Raw genomic sequence first — 19,601 nt, 5'->3', positions numbered from 1 at the left:
CTTTGTCGTAGTGGTAGCAGTAGTGGCCGTTGAAATGTTCACAGTTGTATCTGTTGAGGTCGTCGCTGGCGTCGTCGTGGCTAGAGACACGTGCGGTCTTGAAGTTAACGGCGAGGTTGTCACTACTGGCGCCGTTGACATTACACCTGTCGCAGATGGGGACCAAGAATGCGTCACGCCTGGAAGGCCTGGACTAAGGGGTGCCGTCGTACCACTTGTGATCATGTTGGAGGGTTTTTCCGGAGTTGGACTCAACACGACCCTCGGGGTCGAGGTGTCTAGTTCTGCCTCTGTCGCAGTGGCTTCGAAAGACTTCGCGGCTGACCGTGTGACCTCGACAGAGGATCCAGTGGACGTGACGGGAGATCGGGGGACGGATGCGGGGGACGACCTGGCCGATGAGGTGGGTGATCCGATGAGAGGGATGAACGATCCTGCGGCTCGCGTGTGTAACTCGGTGGTCACGGTCACGGGGCTCGTAGCCGCCCCGCTGAGCGTGGTAACAGGCTCGGCAGCACCCATCCCAGTCTCACTAGCCGCTGGCAATCCACTCAAGACAGCAGAACTCGTGGGACTTTGGACTCCAGACGTGTCTGACCGTTGGTCCCCAGGAGGTCGCTCGGTCGTCTCCACCGACGGTGGGCCGGGCAGTTCTACTGGTCTGAACTCAGCGCGATCTGCTGGGCTTGTGTTGCTTTCGTGCAGCGAGGGTGTGATAGGCTGCTCCCATCCAGGCGCTGTTTTGGACTGCCCCTCCGAAGACATGTTAAGCCGAGGTCCTGAGCGTCCGACCAATCCATTCATTCCTGTCGAACTTCTGGTCTCCTGCGTCTTCGGCAACGTGCTCGACTCGTCTGTCCCTGTTGAAGTGTTGGTATTGTGCTTCCTCGGAGAACTGCTGATCTCCCTTGCCCCTGACGAACGGCTTGACTCTTCCGTCACTGTCGAGCCGGCGGTCCCCTGCGTCGTCACCGCTCCCTCCGCGCCAGTCGACCCGTCTGCCCCGGCGGGTAGACCGGCCGCTCGCTCGCCGGAAGCTGTAGCACCCGAGGTTCCCTGCAGTGGAGGAGCTTCGGACGTGCTCCGGCGACCGCGGCCGGCGCTCTCGCTGCCTGGAGACGCGTCCCGCCGGCAGTCCAGCTCGTCGCTGTCGTCACCGCAGTCGTCGACGCCGTCGCAAGCCGCCGCCCTATCCACGCAGTTCCCGGTCCTGCCGGCGTGAAGGCGTTGGTCATGGGCAGGCTGGGATCGGGCAGTCACGCTGGCGACTCAGGGTGACAGGGTCTGACCACTGAAGTTACGATAGTGACGTGATGTCTGAAATAAGCGGGACACGACCATGCGCACGGGGCATTGCTATGCGATTTGATTCTGTGCTTTGACATCTTGCAGCGCACAACACGATGCAGGCTCGTCAGTAAAATAATACCGATATAGAAAAACAAGATTTTTTTTCGGTCAAGTACTGCTTTTGTCGCGTCAACTTGCTCCCCGCCCATAAGTATTCCGGGGCACAATTGTTATCATTTCCTTAGCTGACAGTCATGCAAAGGCTACGTGCTACAGAGGACGGTGAGAGACTGCGATTCTACATCAGCGGGCGGACAAGCTCGCTCAACGGTGCAGGGTCCGATGGAAGTGGGCGATGTCGGACCGTCACAGGACGGACGTGACGAGTTATGAGTCGACGGACGTGACGAGTTATGAGTCGACGGGACACATTTATTGGGGAGCCTCTGGCTGACAGCTCTCTCGAAGAGATCTAGAAGGGTCTCGTGCCGGTGGAGGGGCGAAGCGGTGTGGTGGGTCACGCGATATCAGACCCCCTTCGAGCAGCAGTGGCGTGCCAACACAACAGGCGCGTGAAGACTCAGTTCACGGGTGCAGGTGGGGGAGCCATGCCATGCGGGTGGCTCAGGTCAGGCGGCCAGAGGTGCTGTCGGGTGAGGGTCGTGCCTGGCCAGGTCGGCAGTGGGGTGGCGAGGCGTACAGGCCGTGCCGGGGCGCGCGCCGTACCTGCAGACAAACTGATCGGGGCCACATGGCGGCCGGCAGCCGGCGAACTCATCTGACGAGTCCTCACAGTCGGGGAACGCGTCACAGACCAGGCCGCGCGCCAGACACTGGCCGCTCGCGCACCGGAACTGGTCGGGGCACGCTGTGGGGACCGCAAAGCCCACTCGTGTACCCGAGCTCGTTCGAGGCGGCGCGCACGCCCGTCACCCGGTGGGACCGGGACAATGCCAGAGCGAGCTGGCTGTGATAGGGGGAGTGAGACAAGCCACTTGGGCAAAGACGCCCACGTCAGCTGAGGATAGCTCACGCTGGGGCCATCAGGAGAGACGAACGCGAAGAGGAGCGGTCAAAGATAGAGGGAACGTCAGCCCAGGAGCTCGTCAAGACATGGGAGCACCTGGCAGTGGAAACGGGCGGCGATGGTGCTACAGAAATCATCTTTTACAAATGACAAGCGAGCAAAAAGCTTTATGCACTTGGATCCTGATATGTAAAATCGCTCCTCGGGTCCTGCATGAAATTGGGGACGTTCGTTGCTGTGGTACAACGGCAATAAGTACGGCAATTAAAGGATCCCCGCTAGTTAAATCCTCAGTAAACCATATTCCGTCAACTGTTCGTCGCAGAAAAGGATATCAGCCTGATGAAGGATAAGGTATTGTATAGGCTTAAACCAGCCACAGCACATTTCAACAAAATGAACTCGAACATAGCCGGAAACCATTCAATGTGTACACAAACCCAAAGGATGTTGGAAGGCACCCCGTCACCATTTCATACACATGTTGAAAGTATTCCACAGCCGAAGATTCACGGACGCCCTGTACCCGCAGCCACACCATGTACCCACAAGCAACACGCCCTACCCACTGTTGGATCGGGCTTCTGAAGAAAAGAGGTAAGCTCGCGGTCTCCTTTCCATCATCAAAACGCAATACTCTTTTCACCTTCCCCTAGTTGCCAAATGACAAATCGTGGAATCAGAAAAGATGTGATCAAGCAAGAAAGACTGTTTGCGGCCAGTAAGCCACCGACCCATTGAGCAGATGTCAAAAGGAGAGCACGACCAGTCCTACTCCAGGCCCGCGTCCCTCCAAGCCGACACAGAGAGCGGTGAAGAGCGGCGCCCAGTCAGCGGTCGGCACTCACAGGACTCGCATCCGACCTCGTCGAAGCCGTCCCAGCAGTCCGGCACGCCATCGCAGCGCAGCGAGATGGGGAGACAGGACGTCTGGTTCCCGCACTGGAAGTGGTCTGGCCGGTCGCACTCTGGAACAGACACCCCGCTCCTTACACGACCGTCACCGACACGGCAGCAGTCTGGGGTGGTGCGGGAGCAGGACGTCCAGGACGACCGGGTGCGCTGCTCGTTGTGAAGTTGAAGCGCGGCGAGCACTGGGCACGTGCCGGGATCAGTTGGGCTCAGTTTAGGCCGTTACGGAGCCAGCACGGAAGGCATTGGATGGCGGTGACTATTAACATATGGTCGTGCTGCACGTGATACATGCGTCTCTTAGTTAATGTTCTCATAAAATCTGGAGTTGGCTCCATCGGTGCTGAGCCTGTTCAGCCCGAGCCGAATCACACAAACTAATCATAAGAGAGCATGAGGATGTCAGCAGAGCTGGTAAAGTGCATTGCACCTCAAGTGTGAGAATGACTAATAAATGTAAGTACTGGAGGTCACACAGGTACCTTAGAACAATGAACATGACGCAAAAAATGTTGGGGACGGCATGAGACTCACCACAGTCGAACTCGTTCGAGAGGTCCCAGTCGGAACAGTTGGGGACGGCATGAGACTCACCACAGTCGAGCTCGTCCGAGAGGTCCCAGTCGGAGCAGTTGGGGACGGCATGAGACTCACCACAGTCGAGCTCGTCCGAGAGGTTCCAGTCGGAGCAGTTGGGGACGGCATGAAACTCACCACAGTCGAGCTCGTCCGAGAGGTCCCAGTCGGAGCAGTTCGCACGACCATCGCAGCGCATGTGGTTCTTCAGACACGTGCCGTACAGACAGCGGAACTCATCGCTCTGGCACAGGGAATCGTCCAGGCACCTGCAAGAGAGGGCGCACCGTTAGCCCGGCGCGCACGTAAGTGACATCTCATTATTTTACATTCGGCCTAGGAAAATGTTCCGCATGAAAAGGAAAAAAATCGGCATCTGAGTTAGGATGGGATTGCCTGCACATCGCACGACATGCGCGACACGACACGCCAAGAGTGGCATGGTTTGCATTGCCCTTGACCATTGGCTGCCACCGCGGGAGGGGGCCGAGCGCCACAGCAGACGACCGCAGAGGACCGCAGTGCCAGCGGTCTCCATGGCGGCCTCCAATCCTCCACGTACTGATAGGCGCGGTCCGAGATCTGGTGACACCGCTCGACGTCGAGCTTGCAGAGGCCGCCGCAGCCGAGCGGGTCGTCGGCGTCCGCCGGCGTCTGGCACTCGGGCACCGCCTGGCCACTCAGCTGTACACACACCTCACCCTCCACGCAGCGGTCGCAGAAGCCTGCCGGCAGAGGCCAGCGCGTGTCGGACTGCGCCCGCCGCCGCAGAGCCGACCGGCACCGATCGGACCGGACAGGATGGAGAACGCGCCGTTCAGAGAGCACAGCCGGATCGGACCGGACAGGATGGAGCACGCGCAATCATAAGAGCACAGCCGGTTACCGTGCGCAATGACAACATGTTGTATTTGACTGTCGATGACAAGTTTATGCGCATTGGATACCGCTCAACATTGTCCTTGGCAGTGAAGCGCATTGAAGGCTTCGGACGGTTACAACGTCTAAGTCAGCCGTTAGGACTCATGGTGGCTTCCTTTGGTGGTCAGACGGTTTTCTGGAAAAGGTGGCGCTGTAATCGCAAGCCTTTTGACACATAGACACTTCACTCTTCTCCGATGATCCCAGCAATCTCCCCTAAAAAAAAACACTTCATGTACGCGAACCGATGTTTGGGATGATTGATGGGTTCGGAAGTGTTCCGCTTCCATCGCACACGGACGTCACCAGCCAAAGCGCCGCGGTAAGGTGTGTCTGGCAGACAGCGGAACCCAACCTAGCAGACACGTCATTCTGAACAGACCGTGAGCGTGCACCCGCCCGCCTCCACAGGAACGCCTGTACAAGATCACTCAGTGCGCGTCGATTTAACCGGCCACGACCGAACAGTGACACGTACGGTTGGGCTGCGGCGGCGGCGGTGGCGGCGGCTGCTGCGGCGGCGGCGGGGTGGTGGCGGGCTGCGGCGGCGGCGGCGGCGGCGGCTTCTGCGCTGCGCTGTCCGGACACACGCAGTCGCGGTGCTCCATGTCGGCGCCCTGATTGAGCCGCAGGCACGGCCAGATGTTGCCCGGGTCGAGCAGCACGCCCGAGCCGTTGTTCAGCAGGCACTTGCGCTGGCGGGTCTGAGTGTAGTTGACGTTGCAGGGCACGCAGGGTGACCAGTCCTCCCAGGAACCCCAGCGCACGTCGATCGGCAGCGGCGGCGTGGTCGACGGCGGCGGCGGCGGCAGCGTCGTGCGCGACACTGCAGGCCACAAGTGCTCGTCAGCGAGCTGCAGAGGGAAGGGGAGCAAAGGTTGGGCGGTCAGCCGCCCGGCCCTCACCGGCCGGCGGACGACATATTCCGGGACGATCTGTAGCGCTGGCGCGGTGACGTGGGATGAGCTGAATGTCACGAGAAACGGTGTTCAGGGTCGTAATGGGCCCGTTTCTGACGTCATACAACGGAGTGGGCGCTTGCTGAATTCGTGATAGCTGAGACGAACACATGCAGTAGTGAATAATACGGGAAACAATTAAACAATATTGTCCCCAAGAACCTTTGGTGCAATGGTGATTGATTCCTCTTCACCATCAGCATCAGCATTCAAATCCCGCACGTCCAGTTACCCAGGATCAGCCATCGTTCTCCCGGCTGTGACGTTGCAGAGGGCGCGGGAGTATGCACAGTCTGGCAAGTCCCCCCCCCTCCCCCCCACCACACACACACACAAGCACAGCTGGTGGCAGTATCGACCGGGGTTCCTGCTTGTCCGTTGGCAATTAATCCCCCTGCCGACGCGTGATTAGACGGTCGGTGACCTTTGCAGTCCCGATTTCCGCACCCTCCCCCCCCCCCCCCCCCCGTAAAAAGGTACGTCCAAGCATTTGACGCGTGTGCGTTTAAAGCTCGAGGAGTGCATCAGGGACATATTGGGTAAAACCCGTACGCTCTCATTTTGTTGACCAAGCGCACGAAACTGGCTGTTGAGTTAGGGTAATTCCGCTCCCATCACGAAAGAAGTCGGTATCTATGGACTGTATCATCGACACGTCCGTACCCAGCTAACCTGAGGGCCACTGTAATCCACGCAACGCCCTCAGCTCGTCCCGTCCCGCAGGACTCAGCTTTATCGCCCTTGTAGGTGACCTGCCCGTTCCACGACTGTCGCTCTATTGTTCAGCAGCAAGTGACTCTCGTCTTCACCTGACGTACGCCGGGCTTGTGACAGTTGGCAATGACGTCACCATGCCGCGCCTGATCCCCGGTGACACATGCCCATCCAGCGTCTCAAGCGGCACACCGGAGCCACCGCATCAGGCGGGGCCCAGGCATCAGCGGGCCCGCTGTATCGATCTACGAACGTCACGCGGGCACATTCCTGACGTTCGTGACCGGTGTGTGTGTACCGTACCAGCCCTGCACCACTGGGGGCTAGGGTCCGGCTGTGACCTTGACGTGCCGGGGGAGGGCGGGGGCGCAGACCGACCTGTCACACACAGACCGGTCTATGACGCATGCTCTTCTGTCTGGGCACTCTGTTACGGCGAAGGCTGCGCTGTTCGTTCGTTTGCCGCCATGCGCTCAATCCGTGCATGTGTCACCACGTCGGACTCAATGAACCCTACCCGAAGCTTTGACCAGTGACCACACACCAGCTTCCAGGAAAGCACGCTCGCGTGGGGTCGAAGAACCTTGCCCTGTCCCGCCTCTGACGACCTCCGGTGCACCCACAGCGGACCGGAGACGATAAAGCGCACGACTGCGTCTGGACTGAGCTTTTGGCGGGGACCGGATCCGCATGGGACTGATTTCGTTGGTAATTACAGCACTATCTTACACTGGCAGATCTGTTGTTTTCTTGAAATTGCGCCTGAGACTTACGACTAAAAACAGCCGGCTCAAAGCGGCCTGTTTTCGTTGCCGAGTTCCCGGAACTTCGTTGCCATTTCGTGCAGCCGTGTATACCCCGACACGTTCACATCAACACTGGGCTAGTTAAAAATGTTTTCGGAAGATGGTACGATTCTTGGCAGCAGAGTCTGGCTCGATATTCCAGGTAGCACGCGACACATCGTCAAAAAGTAATGTCTGCGGTATTCGTTCGCGGCTACAGGACTGCGAAAACCTGCCGCGTGCAACCGAAGCTTCTTCAGCTCTGTTTGTTCCTGTTCAGAGCCATATTCAGGTACCTCGAGTCCAAGCCTAGTTCGCGAATTCACTTAGCTGGTTTGCAAAAAGCTGAACTAATGACTATGTGACTTGTAAGGTGCTGTTGATTCGTAGTGGTGAGACCACACGCAATCAGGGTGACCGTAGTGCGGTGGTCGCCTTACCAACGATCTAAAGTGTTAAGACCAGTTTTTCTGAACATTCGAGGTGTAGAACACGCAGATGCAGGTCACAGCAAATGCACACAAGTAACACCCATCTGCCCCCCTCCCCCTCCCCCATACTTTCTTGTCAGTCAGCCCACTTCAGCCAGCAGACCCCAAGCCTCTCTACAGACCCCGGCTGCTCTCACCGGAGAACGAGATGTCGTCGAGCTTGACGTTGAAGCGGCCGAGCCACATGCGCCGGTGAGCGTTGCCCATACCCTCGATGAAGGTGGTGCCGATGGTGACGACGCCGTCCGGGCTGGGCCGCTTCAAGCGCACCAGCACTTCCACCTTGGTGACGTTGTCCGTGGGTCCGCCGGACAGCGGCGCGCCAGCCGCCGGCGACGACGGCCGCAACGCCAGCACTGTCGACGCGTTGTAGGCGCTGGACAGGTTGGAGGCGCGGAACAGCGCGTCCAGCTGCGGCAGGAAGCAGCGAGATGAGGGGCGGACCGCACGCACGCTGCGTGGCTGAGCTGGCTGTTGTAGGGCGGGAAGTCGGAAAAAAACGTGACGTTGACGCAGTTTCACTTCAACTAAATAACTTCACTTTGAAAGAGCTAAGAGCTTTGAAAGGAAACCACCCTGTGCGCGAAGAGACCAAAGGAATCTGCGTCAATCTACCCAAGCGTTCGATGGAGGCACCGCTCGCTGCGTCCCCAGACCACTGACCCCCCCCCCATCAGGTGAGATGTGCGCAGCCTCACCTCCTCCTCCAGCTTGCTGGCGAGCCGGCGGTACCCGACCGACGACGGGTCGCTGTAGCTCGCTTTGAACGGTCGGTTGGTGACGGTGAACTCGCCCTGGAACGTCATCATGTCCCCGGCCTCGGCGCCTGCGGCACATGCAGGAGCACAGCGGTGAGCGACCGCACTCGACGGCCGGCAGGCGGGTCCTGGCTGCCAGGTCTGAGGCCCGCGGCTGGTCGGCGCCCTGCTCCGCCTCGCCCCCTGAACCAGGCGAGGTGGCCGCGAGGCGACGCCGCAGTAGCTCTATGCATGCGCCTGCAACCCACGCACGGCGCACACAAACGCTAGCTTTGCTTGGAATTCATTATTGACCCGAGCAGTCGGTCGAAGCGAGCCGCTGAGCTGGCCGCTCGAGGCCACCACTGTTCTTTGCACGACAATGCGCGCCTTAAGCTTTGATTTCTACGTTACACGATCATCAGTATGGAAGTTGCAGACAGTTCAAATTTACATTTTCTGGTCTACAGCGCCTTGCTCCGCAAGCTACCTCAGCCTAACACATCAAAGCAGAGCTCCCATTTTGGACAAGTCGATGCAGAGGAAGTGCACCAGGGAACGGCAGCCACCAAAGCCGGATTACATGTGCACTTGGCGTGAAGGAGTGCAGCGTCAGCTTCGCCTTCACGGAACATGAGCAACTGCGCGCCCTTTTTATAAAATGTATTCAAATGCAACGACCCTGCGGTCGGAGAGCTGGCTCAGAAGTCGCCCGAGTGCGACCGGTGGGTTTCGCTGGCTGCGCTTTGTTGGCGGCGGTTGTCATGACAACGCGTCACGGAGCGTGGTGATGACTCCTGGTTTAGGCCTCACTGCACCGGGACAGGAAGTCGGATAGCCGTCTGCCACCGCCGGTCGCTGCCCTACGAGCCGATCAACTGCCGGGGAGAGCGGGGCTGAGGACGAGCTGTGCCGAGCCTGCTGCTCCCCCCGCCCTCCCTGCCGAGGAGGGCGGGACTGAGGGCGAGCTGTGCCGAGCCTGCTGCTCTCCCCGCACTCCCTGCCGGGGAGGGCGGGGCTGAGGGCGAGCTGTGCCGAGCCTACTGCTCCCCCCCCCGCACTCCCTGCCGGGGAGGGCGGGGCTGAGGGCGAGCTGTGCCGAGCCTGCTGCTCCCCCTCCCCACACTCCCTGCCGGGGAGGGCGGGGCCGAGGATGAGCTGTGCTGAGCCTGCTGCTCCCCCCGCACTCCCTGCCGGGGAGGGCGGGACTGAGGGCGAGCTGTGCCGAGCCTGCTGCTCCCCACCCCGCACTCCCTGCCGGGGAGGCGGGACTGAGGGCGAGCTGTGCCGGGCCTGCTGCCCCCCCCCCCCCCCCGCATTCCCGGCCGGCCGGCCAGCCTGGCTCCTTCCACCGGCCGCTGACGACAGTAAAGCAAGCCTAGAGCGGCGCCAGCTGGTGAGCACGCGGCCTCCAGACCAGCAGAGGGGAGGGCCGCCGCGTGTCACTGACCGGTCCCAGCGCGTCTCGGGGGTCGCGGCAGCTGGTCACAGCACCCCGACCACTGGCACCTGGCCAGCCGACAGCTGTCCGATCAGTCCTGGACCCGGCCAGGCCGCCCCCTCAGAGGGGTGGCCGATGTCGGGTGACGAAAGGGGAGAGGGGCGCCGTAGTATGCGGTTCCAAACACACACTTCCGGCCATCTGATCCAGGTGTCACTTTCCGTGGTGGGGCTTATCCCGCGTGTCGAATGGCTCTTAATAGTCATACCTCAATAGTCTGCTAATGAGCATGGGTAGCTTTAAATGTTCTATTCTCCATCTTATTGGCCGTTTTATTGCCATTCTCATCACAGCCTTGAATGCCGATTGCAGCGAAAAACTCAAATCCTCGCGGGGTAGTCAGTTGTTACGCATCACCTTCAATAATGAAGTCCGATGATAAAATTTGTGCAACTCTCCCTGCGCCTCTATACAATTCTTTAGTCGTTGTGTATTGGCTTTCGCGCAAGTGCTTTGGCATTCTGGTCGGTCTCTTTCAACTCAGACATTACCTCTCCTCCTGTTATCGTTTGAACTCTGAATGCCTTGCACGACTGGCACCGTGGCACAGTGCATGGTAACGGTCCTTCCACGGACCTGATCAGGATTTGGATAGCTACTGACTTTGCTGCTCATAACGGCTCTGGAAAATTTAACCACATTCATGACGTGCGAGCGGCCCGAGGTCGGTTCGAAACGCTGGATTTCTGCAGTACCATTCACTTACCGTCTCCACAAAGCAGCACGTCGGGCTGACGCACCGGGATCCCTCCCAAGCGCGCTTCACCTGAATCGTGTCATGTGTCAGCAGCCCACGGCGTACACCGAGGCGACCGGCTGGGCATGAACCACAGTCACGGCTCCAGAGATGCAGAAGGAAACACGCCCACCGGGCGGTTCAGCAGTCTAAACTGGGCAATATTTTTTAATTATACGAAGGCCGGTATTTCTGTACAACATTTGAAACGCTCTAAAACGCTTTCTAATCGATCTCGGATTTTTTCCCACTCAACTCGTGTCGTGGCGTTCTTGGTGACTGAGCGTGTGGACGCCGACTGTGGACGACTCGCAAAAGTCGTCCTCATCTGGAAACTGATTTATGACGGCGCTCCCTCGTTTCAACCCCACGTATTCGGCTCGACATGCTCGCATTGCAGAGTACCAATCAGAGTGCCAATCACAGTACCAGAGTGCCAGTCAGCCGCATCCGCATGGCCTCGCTCAAGCGACAAAATCGACGGGGGGGGGGGAGGCAGTGCCGTCGGCCCGGTGCCCGTGGCGGCGCGGCTGGCTGGCGCCGGCCGGGCGCGCTGCGGTCGGAGGGAGGCGGCCCGACTAAGGCCGCCGCCAGAGGGGAACGGGCACCTCGCCGGCCGGACCTGTGGCGGCGGTGCCGCTCCGCGATCAGCCAACCGTAGGCGGTGCCGCTCCGCGATCAGCCGACCGTCGGCGGTGCCGCTCCGCGATCAGCCGGTCGTCGGCGGTGCCGCTCCGCAATCAGCCAACCGTCAGTGGTGCCGCTCCGCGATCAACCGGCCGTCGGCGGTACCGCTCCGCGATCAGCCGGTCGTCGGCGGTGCCGCTCCGCGATCAGCCGACCGTCAGCCAAACACAGGATGTGTGCCGCATTAGCGACGGTCCGTGCGCATCGGGCATCTCTCACCGGACGACGGCCGGCACCGCGAGTCACGGCCCAGCATGTCCGAGTCACGGGCGACCGCCGTCGAGTCACGGTCCACCGGCCGACTCGGAAAAAGCCGTGCTGGAGTCACGAGCTTGCCGCGGTCGCGGACGGAGGCGGGGGACGGATAGAGTCGTCTGCATGGTCTGGCCAGACCGCCGACGAGACAGCGGGCGTCAAAGTGTGGAAGCCATTGGAAGTCAGATTCCGTGGGGCATTACCGGCGCCGTAATTCAGAACCCTATGCGAAGTCAAGATGTCACAAGGACAAAGACGAAAAGCTATTGGCTAAGATGCAGGCCTCAGGGCAGAGATCCATCCCAACCAACTCATGACAGCTCAAGTTTTCATAGAAAATGTGATGTCCGCCGCATTGGAGAAGATAGGACGGCATAACAGATGTCAATCTCAGCACGTCAATCCTTGAATATCGCAAGCATTAGGGAAGCCGATAAGCTCTATTTCGGGTCTGTAGTTGTGAGCGATCATTGGTCACTACCAGTTTAATCGGATAGCCGTGACATTTCCGAGATATCCGTGACACCCGCACGGACGTGCAGAAGATTTGGCTCATTCCCACACGGCCAGGGTAACTGGTGAAGGCCTCACGACTCCGTCGCGGTCGTGCCAATAGAAGCGATATCACAGTCACGTCTCACTGAGCCGAGACCGCCAAAACTGCAGGCATTAACAGTCATCAGCTTGACGAACTACGCACCGCCGTGTCCGTCACCCTTTTTCTGATATCCAGTGAGATGACCTCCACGCCGTGGCAGGAGACGACGCCGTCGCCTGGCGCTCTCAGAGCTCAGGAGAGCCGCGCTTCCGCCCGGCCCCGGCCCCGGCCCCAGCCCCGGCCGGCGTCCGGTGCGTCCGGCGGGAGCGTCCGGCTGCCGGCCGGCCGAGCCCCACCGGCACACAGACACACTGGCACAGAGCGTGGCGGACCGACTGTCCCCGTCCGGGCCAGGTGTGTGACAGTGACACGTCGGCCGTCCTCGGCTCGTTACGAGAGGCGCTAATGGCCGCGTGCTGGCAACAGTGTTTGCCGCTCAGCTGCAACGGCAGCCACAGCGGGGTGTTGACAAGCCGGAATAAATCCAGATAAGGAGAGCAACTGATAACGAGGAAACTGCCTGAAAAGTTGAAGGTCAGTGTCGACTGTTGTTGATGTTATTGGCATCATTTAAGTCGTAGGTCAGTGTAGACTGTTGTTCATGTTATTGGCATTGTTAACGTCGTAGGTCAGTGTCGACTGTTGTTAAGTTCCTGTTATCATCATCCATAAGTGTGCTGCCCTACATGAATCATTCAGCGAGCCAGACAGCGAAGAATAGCGTGCAAATGACACAGCCATCAGCGATAGTTATTTGCCAGGTGTTTCAGTTGGTGTTTTTCTGTCACCTCCAGATGTAGTCGTTCCGCAGGACCCTTGGTGACCCTGCGACAGCGCTTTTGATGAGCGCTGTCGCGGGCCGACAGGAGACCGGTGCCTGCTCGGTTGATGGGCGGCGTTGCGACACCTCCGCCTGCCGTTAGTATCGTGATATCTCTCTCCAGTGCCAATGAACGTCACGGAACACAGCGTGTCGGGGAAAGCGTGGGCTCTCTCGGCTGAATGGCGCCGGGCAAACAGGACAGGGCGAATTATCGCACCCAGCCGAGCCCGGCCCGCACCTGCCTCGCGCCGGGGCGTCAGGGGCGGCGGCGGGGGGGGGGACGTACCGGTCTGGTCGTCGGCCGGAACGGCGCCGCCTCGCCGGATGTCCGGCGCCACTGCAACAGTTAGACGAGCCGATCAGGGCAGAGCGACGCGGCGCGGCACGGCACGGCACGCACGGCACGGCACAGCACGGCACGGCACGGCCAGGCATGGCAAGGTGTAGCGGGCAAACCACTCCGCCAACGCTCTATGCGCGGCAAGCAGTTTGCATGGAATGGACGACGCTGTACTGAGTTAGATGGCACACTCGATACAGAACACATCGCAAGGAGAGTTTAAAGTCCTAGACGTGAAGAAACGGCGTTGATTCACTGCTCTGCGTTACCTTTCGATGGCTGCAGCAGGACAAAGCACTTGGGCACTTTGTTCGGATCATTATTTCATTTACAGTATCTGGGATTTTCCTTACCATCATCATATGAATGAGGACGTTATTTACACTGGAACGAACGAGCTTTAAGAACGAACTGGTCATCAAGGTGATTCCACGCCCATTTCGATTAATACCACATGTGCTAATGACCAGCCAACCCGCGCCCTGTTTCCTTCCTTGCTGCGCAGCCCCCCACCCCACGGCTTAGCTCAGCTGATCTCGAGTGCACATGACACCCAGCACCCGGACCGAGTCTCCCCGCAGGTCCCTCTGACCACGGCGTCCGAGCTGGACAGCGGGCAGCCGGTGCGGCCGCGCCGTCACGTCCGTCCGACTCCATCACGGCCCGCGCCGGCACGGGCGCCGGGCGCGTCGCGTGCCCTGTAATCTGGTGTCCGCAGTGGGCGGCCATGCAGAACTGGACGCGTTTTTGTCGGACCGGGAGAGTCGGGCTGACGGCCGAGCGCGGCTTTGTCTCGGGGCAGGACGGCACCGGGCGGCACTGAGCGGCGGTGACGCCTGCCGCAGCCGTCACCCAGCGAGGCACCGCTCCCGGGCGCCCGCTCCATCGCGTTCGTCTTCCTGACGTACTCCCGGATGACTGCCGCAGGAGAGCCGGCTCGCGATGAAAGACCTCCGAGGGGTGGCTTCGGTAAGATTTCCCTCAGTGATCTCTCCACCCGTGTCTGGACCACGTGCCGCTCGCGCGCAGCTTGCCGCATCCGGTTTTACCTTAAGATCGCAAAAGCGGCCGTGCACCAGCCTCAAAACGGCTCCTGACCGCTCTGACAAACGACCGCTCCTGCCCATCACCTGTCGGAAATCGGGCCATGCGCTCGGAAACCAGCCGTCCCCACGGCGGCGTACCGGTCTAACTGGAAGATCCGCGCGGCTTACCGGCTCTGGTATGCCGCACGACATCCAGGGGCGACGCGTCGTCAACTGCTGCCGACATTCAGCGCATCCCCGCTGGCGTGTTACCATGCCAACGCGGCAGAGAATCACGCGGAGTCGCGGCGTAACTCGGGTAAGCACCGATCGCATGCGATTACCGAGTGGAGCGCGAAGCGCATTCCGAGCCGCTCGCCATCCATTATGGGGTCGTTAGCATTCAATAAAGGGCTCGGTTCTGTTTACGAACGCGTTATTCAGCGCGGCGGGCACCGAGCCGCGGACACGGCGGGGGCGGCCGTCGGGCGCGGGCGCGCGTGGTCTATTTCGGTCTGGCGCGGTTTTGACGGGCTCGACGCAGCGTCAGCCGCAGCCCTGTCCCCGTGACGGCCGCGGTGCGGGTTGGAGAGGGGGAGGAGAGGGGGAGGGGGGGGGGGGCACGCGGAGCCACAGCGGCCGGCCACTCTGTCGGGGCACGCACCGCTCCGACACCGCCCCAGTACAGCCGGGCCGGTGGGAGCGGACCGGAGACCTCAGTGGCCGCAAAGCGCTCGGTCGGGGCTTCCTACAGGCAGAGCAACCACCCTGAATCGGTTGTGCTCTACTGCGCCTCCCCCCCCCCTCCCCTGCTGTTGCCATACGTGATTTATAGGCGTCATGCACAATCACGAGATTGAAACACGCCATAATTATGACGATTAAATCAACGATCCATAGCGCCTGGAAAGCTTGCGTTCCCATGTTTCATTGCAGTAATGGCAGCATACAAATAATGGGGCTTTTCGGCCCTTTTAGTCGGTTGTATGCCATTGTAGTTGGCACATCAGACAGCCAAATAAAACATATGCAAATACAATGGTAATTTTGCGAGCCATTCAAGTCACCCGTGACGTTCGACATGCTTGTCTTTCATCTTGAGTTGGAATTGTAGCATGACAAACAGAGAAAAAGTAAAAAACACTTCGGCTTACGAGTGTATTTGTAAAGGTAGGGTTCTTCCGTAAATTGCCGAAAAATGTGGTCAATTGCCAAAAGACTTGATTATTAAATCGATCATCATGATATACCCATGACGAGACAAGTGCCTGGAGTCACTCGAAAGATCTCAGGATCCCATAAACATGCTATCCTATGGGATCCTAGATCCACCGTTGAACTCTAGGCACATGTCCGTCTATAGTTTAATGTGTTGGTCCATTTTGCGCCATGGCCATTTTAATTCCAATGGGTTATAGCGGTACTTTCAAATAGCATGTAGAAAGAACCTTTTAAGAAAACAAAGAACAGTCGACTGCTGTCATGTCAGCGTCGAAGATGTGACAGCCAAAGGATTTTTAAGAACACAAGATTTACATTGCACATCGTGAAGTGAGGGAGACTTGTCCATATATATATATATATATATATATATATATATATATATATATATATGACATTGTGAGACAATAGCGCCATTCCTTTCAAATACTCGGCGATTAATTGGTTCGATTTATTGATCCCCTTACTGACAGTGCACCAGGTTCTGCCCCGTTCAATAGCCTTCAGTTGTTCTACCCAATACTCGGACACAGTTCGCCGCCTCGTTGTTGTGAGTTGCGCTTGCTGAGAACTGGCCCGCTATAGCTAGGTCGTCAAACTGAATGGCCGGTGTTGAGGTATACACCGGCTTCCGAGAACCAGCCGGCTCACTTCCCGCTATCTTTGACGCACACTGCTGGCGTTGCGACACGCGCAAGAAATGATTTGTCCGCAATGTTTCGGCATCCGCGTTATTGAGAATTTCAAGTCTACGTCATCTGTTAAGTGCATTTACGAGGAACATTATAAGATCATCCACATAGACAAGACGGTAAAACTAGCCTTATAATTCGGAAAACAGAATAATGGAGATATGGATGGGTATAACCCATCTCAACCCATCTACATCTCCATCCTTTTGTTTTTTTTCGAGGAATAAGGTTACTGCTACCATCTTTTTCTATGAGGACTTCAAGTCCTTTTATTGGCTAAATGCAAGCGCCATCTTCAAATACAACGTTGCCAATGAGCGTATAATTAAAACCTTGAAAGCTGTTCAAGCCGCCAAGCACGAGTGCTGGTCTCGTCGCGATAGTTGACTACTGTACGCTTATATTCCGAGGCTCTCGGCGGAGCAGTGACGACAGTGTCACTCAGAGGAGGACAGTGTCACTCAGAGGAGGACAGTGTCACTCAGGGGAGGACAGTGTCACTCAGGGGAGGACAGTGTCACTCAGGGGAGGACAGTGTCACTCAGGGGAGGACAGTGTCACGCATGAGATCAGCAGCTGTGTATCTACCCGCTAAATGAGTGGCATCAGCGGTTCGCAACTCAGTGAATTGTGGGCTAACGCTGCCTACATTAGGTGAAGTCACAGCTAACATCTTCAATATGTTGGCGCCTTTAGGTAGCACAAAACGACGAATCAAGTGCTGCCAGGTCTCAAAGGAAGGGTTATATTCACGCACTCATGCAGCTTCAAACATTTGTCCCGGTGGCACTTCTCAACCACGAGCTTGCAAAAACGTCCCGGCGAGGTCTACCCAAGTCACGATTCATGCGCCCGTATATCACGCGTCCGGCCGAGGGATGAAACTCTGCCACAAATGGCGCCGATTTAGCCTGTGAACGCTGCCCACTCATGTGTTGTAACACTGTCGGCCTGTATCCAGGCCAATATAGGCACGCGAATTCCTATAACCAGTTTACACTGCATGAGCCTGACTAGCAACAGCTGTACCTCACCAGTGCCTGCACGGGCTGAAAGCGATCGACGATATCGTGAGTGACTGATCACATTTTTACATGACCGCAGCACGCCGGTCCCAGATAACTCATTACAAACTGCCCCATAAGTTTGGTCGGCACCTGTGCCGCGCCCCCACGAGCCGTCGGTGGCGCCTCCCACGGCCGGACCGCCAGGGCCCAGATCGTATCAGTCCCCGCCGCCGACAGCTTCGGCACCGCCAGAGCCGCACCCAGCACGACCTCGGCCGCAGGGGGCCATCCGCAGCGCCTTCCCACCCTCCCCCGTCACCACCAGACCCCCACCTTTCCCAGGCGCTCGCCCGGCGCCGGTACCCTCCCCACCAGCGACCCGACTGTCCTCGACCGACAGCCGCCGGTCCGGTCCGGTCCGGTCCGGTCCGGTCCGGTCCGGTCCGGTCCGGTCCGGTTCGGTTCGGTTCGGTTCGGTCCGGTCCGGTCCGGTCCAGTGCGGAAGGCACCGGCGCGTGGCGGCGTGCTCGGTCGGCGAGTAGTTCCGCTGCAGTTCCTCGCCGCCAGCGCACACGCGTCCTGCCCGTGCATCACGCGGCGATAAAACGCTGCCAGTAAGGCCGGCGGCGCTGCCGGCGGCGCTACCGGCGGCTGGCGCGGCGGTGGGTAGCCGTGCCACGCGCCGCAGTGCCGCGAGCCGGGGCCGGTGGCGCACGAATGCCGACGAAGGCGCTGTACGGCCCGGTCGCTAGTGCCAAACCGCAGGCGTGGACAACAAAGAAAGTGGCCGAAGTGGGTGCCGACAAAGCGTGCTTTTTCCAGGTGCATTGCGGTTTTCAATAATCTTTTCCCACCATGGCCGTCTTACTGAGTCACCCGTCTGAACGGCCCGCTGACTCACCTACCAGCTAGAGTAACGCAACGCATCACCTGCCCAGCAGAGCTGAACCACGAATCGCCCGCTGAGCGCGGCGCCATGCACTTCGCCGCTCCTGTCACGTGAGGCATCACACACTTCTCATCATGTGACAGACAGAGCACCACACTTCCGCTCACCTGTCAGGTAGAGTACCACGCTGACGGCTCACCTGTCAGGTAGAGTACCACACTGACGGCTCACCTGTCAGGTAGAGTACCACGCTGACGGCTCACCTGTCAGGTAGAGTACCACGCTGACGGCTCACCTGTCAGGTAGAGTACCACGCTGACGGCTCACCGCTCACCTGTCAGGTAGAGTACCACACTGACGGCTCACCTGTCAGATAGAGTACCACGCTGACGGCTCACCGCTCACCTGTCAGGTAGAGTACCACGCTGACGGCTCACCTGTCAGGTAGAGTACCACGCTGACGGCTCACCTGTCAGGTAGAGTACCACGCTGACGGCGCCGATAAGCAGCCCGATGCAGAAGAGCAGCAGGCAGAGCAGCAGGCCGGAGCGGCGCCGGCCCCCGCCCTGGTCCTGCAGCTTCCTCCACACCGCCGCCATCGGACTCTGCTTCAGCCGGAAGGCCACCTCCTTGCCGCAGCCGGCGTGCGGCAGCTTCTCGGCGCCGTGCACGCCGGGGATGTAGTGGGCGCCGAGCGCGGCCGGCGGCAGGTACCGACCCGCGGCCGGGCCGAGCGAGCCGCCGCCGCCCGGCGGCAGGTACCGGCCGTGCATCGTCGACGTGCCCATGGTGGGGATGCCGCTCGAGATGGACGGGATGCCGCGTTTGCCGACCAGCGGCGCCGCCGGCGCCGGCCGCGCCTCGAAGCTGTCGTTGGAGATGTAGCTGGACTCGCAGCTGGCGTCGGCGCTGCCGGTGCCGGCCGATGCGGCCGAGGCGGGCGTGGCGATCGACGAGCGCGGGGTGGCGGCCGGGCCGCGCGCGCCTCGAAACACGTTGCCGTGGTCGAGGCTACGCTCTCGCGGCCGGCCGTGCGTCGGATACTGGTACACGTGCTCGGGTGGTGGCCGCTGGCCCCCGAGGCCCTGCACGTGCAGCGCGGAGGCGCGCAGCGTGCCGCGGCCGGTCGGCACGGCGTCCGAGGGCAGGGGGTACTGGGAGCGGCCGCCAGGGGGCGCCGCCGCGCCGCCCGGCGCCGCCGGGTACGGCGTCTGGGGTTCGGCTCTGCTCAGCGGGGTCGAGGTCAGCTGCGGGTACAGCGTCAGCCGGTCGTCCGACCACTCGGTTGGGTGCACGTACGCCATGTTATCCACCTGTGAACGGAGAGGCGCGTCAGATTGGGATGCGGTCCAAACCCCGCGGAATGCACCGATACGAACCATGTATGAAGCCGTGGCATGCAAGTAAATCAATCC

The 19,601-nt window shown here is 59.5% G+C and overlaps 1 protein-coding gene across 1 annotated transcript in view; it reads right to left on the bottom strand.

Moving 5' to 3' along the window:
- Positions 1-1,122: 1,122 nt before the first annotated feature.
- LOC119108835 (uncharacterized) overlaps positions 1,123-19,601 on the bottom strand; it is a 36,723-nt gene continuing 18,244 nt past the window's right edge. The window contains exons 2-12 of the mRNA XM_037232378.1: positions 19,320-19,499; positions 18,656-18,839; positions 13,299-13,349; positions 8,374-8,501; positions 7,813-8,086; positions 5,317-5,552; positions 5,205-5,238; positions 4,368-4,530; positions 3,944-4,074; positions 3,166-3,285; positions 1,123-1,210 (exon numbers count right to left, since the gene is read on the bottom strand). Coding sequence (XP_037088273.1) covers positions 1,209-1,210; positions 3,166-3,285; positions 3,944-4,074; positions 4,368-4,530; positions 5,205-5,238; positions 5,317-5,552; positions 7,813-8,086; positions 8,374-8,501; positions 13,299-13,349; positions 18,656-18,839; positions 19,320-19,499 — 1,503 coding nt within the window. The 3' untranslated portion in view covers positions 1,123-1,208. The remainder of the gene's footprint in view (positions 1,211-3,165; positions 3,286-3,943; positions 4,075-4,367; positions 4,531-5,204; positions 5,239-5,316; positions 5,553-7,812; positions 8,087-8,373; positions 8,502-13,298; positions 13,350-18,655; positions 18,840-19,319; positions 19,500-19,601) is intronic.

This window comes from Pollicipes pollicipes, unplaced genomic scaffold (genome assembly GCF_011947565.3).
Source record: "Pollicipes pollicipes isolate AB1234 unplaced genomic scaffold, Ppol_2.1 Scaffold_678;HRSCAF=775_pilon_pilon_pilon, whole genome shotgun sequence".
NCBI classification, from domain to species: domain Eukaryota; kingdom Metazoa; phylum Arthropoda; class Thecostraca; order Pollicipedomorpha; family Pollicipedidae; genus Pollicipes; species Pollicipes pollicipes.
The sequence above is the reverse complement of the archived record's forward strand: the minus strand, read 5'-3'. Positions and strand labels throughout refer to the sequence as shown.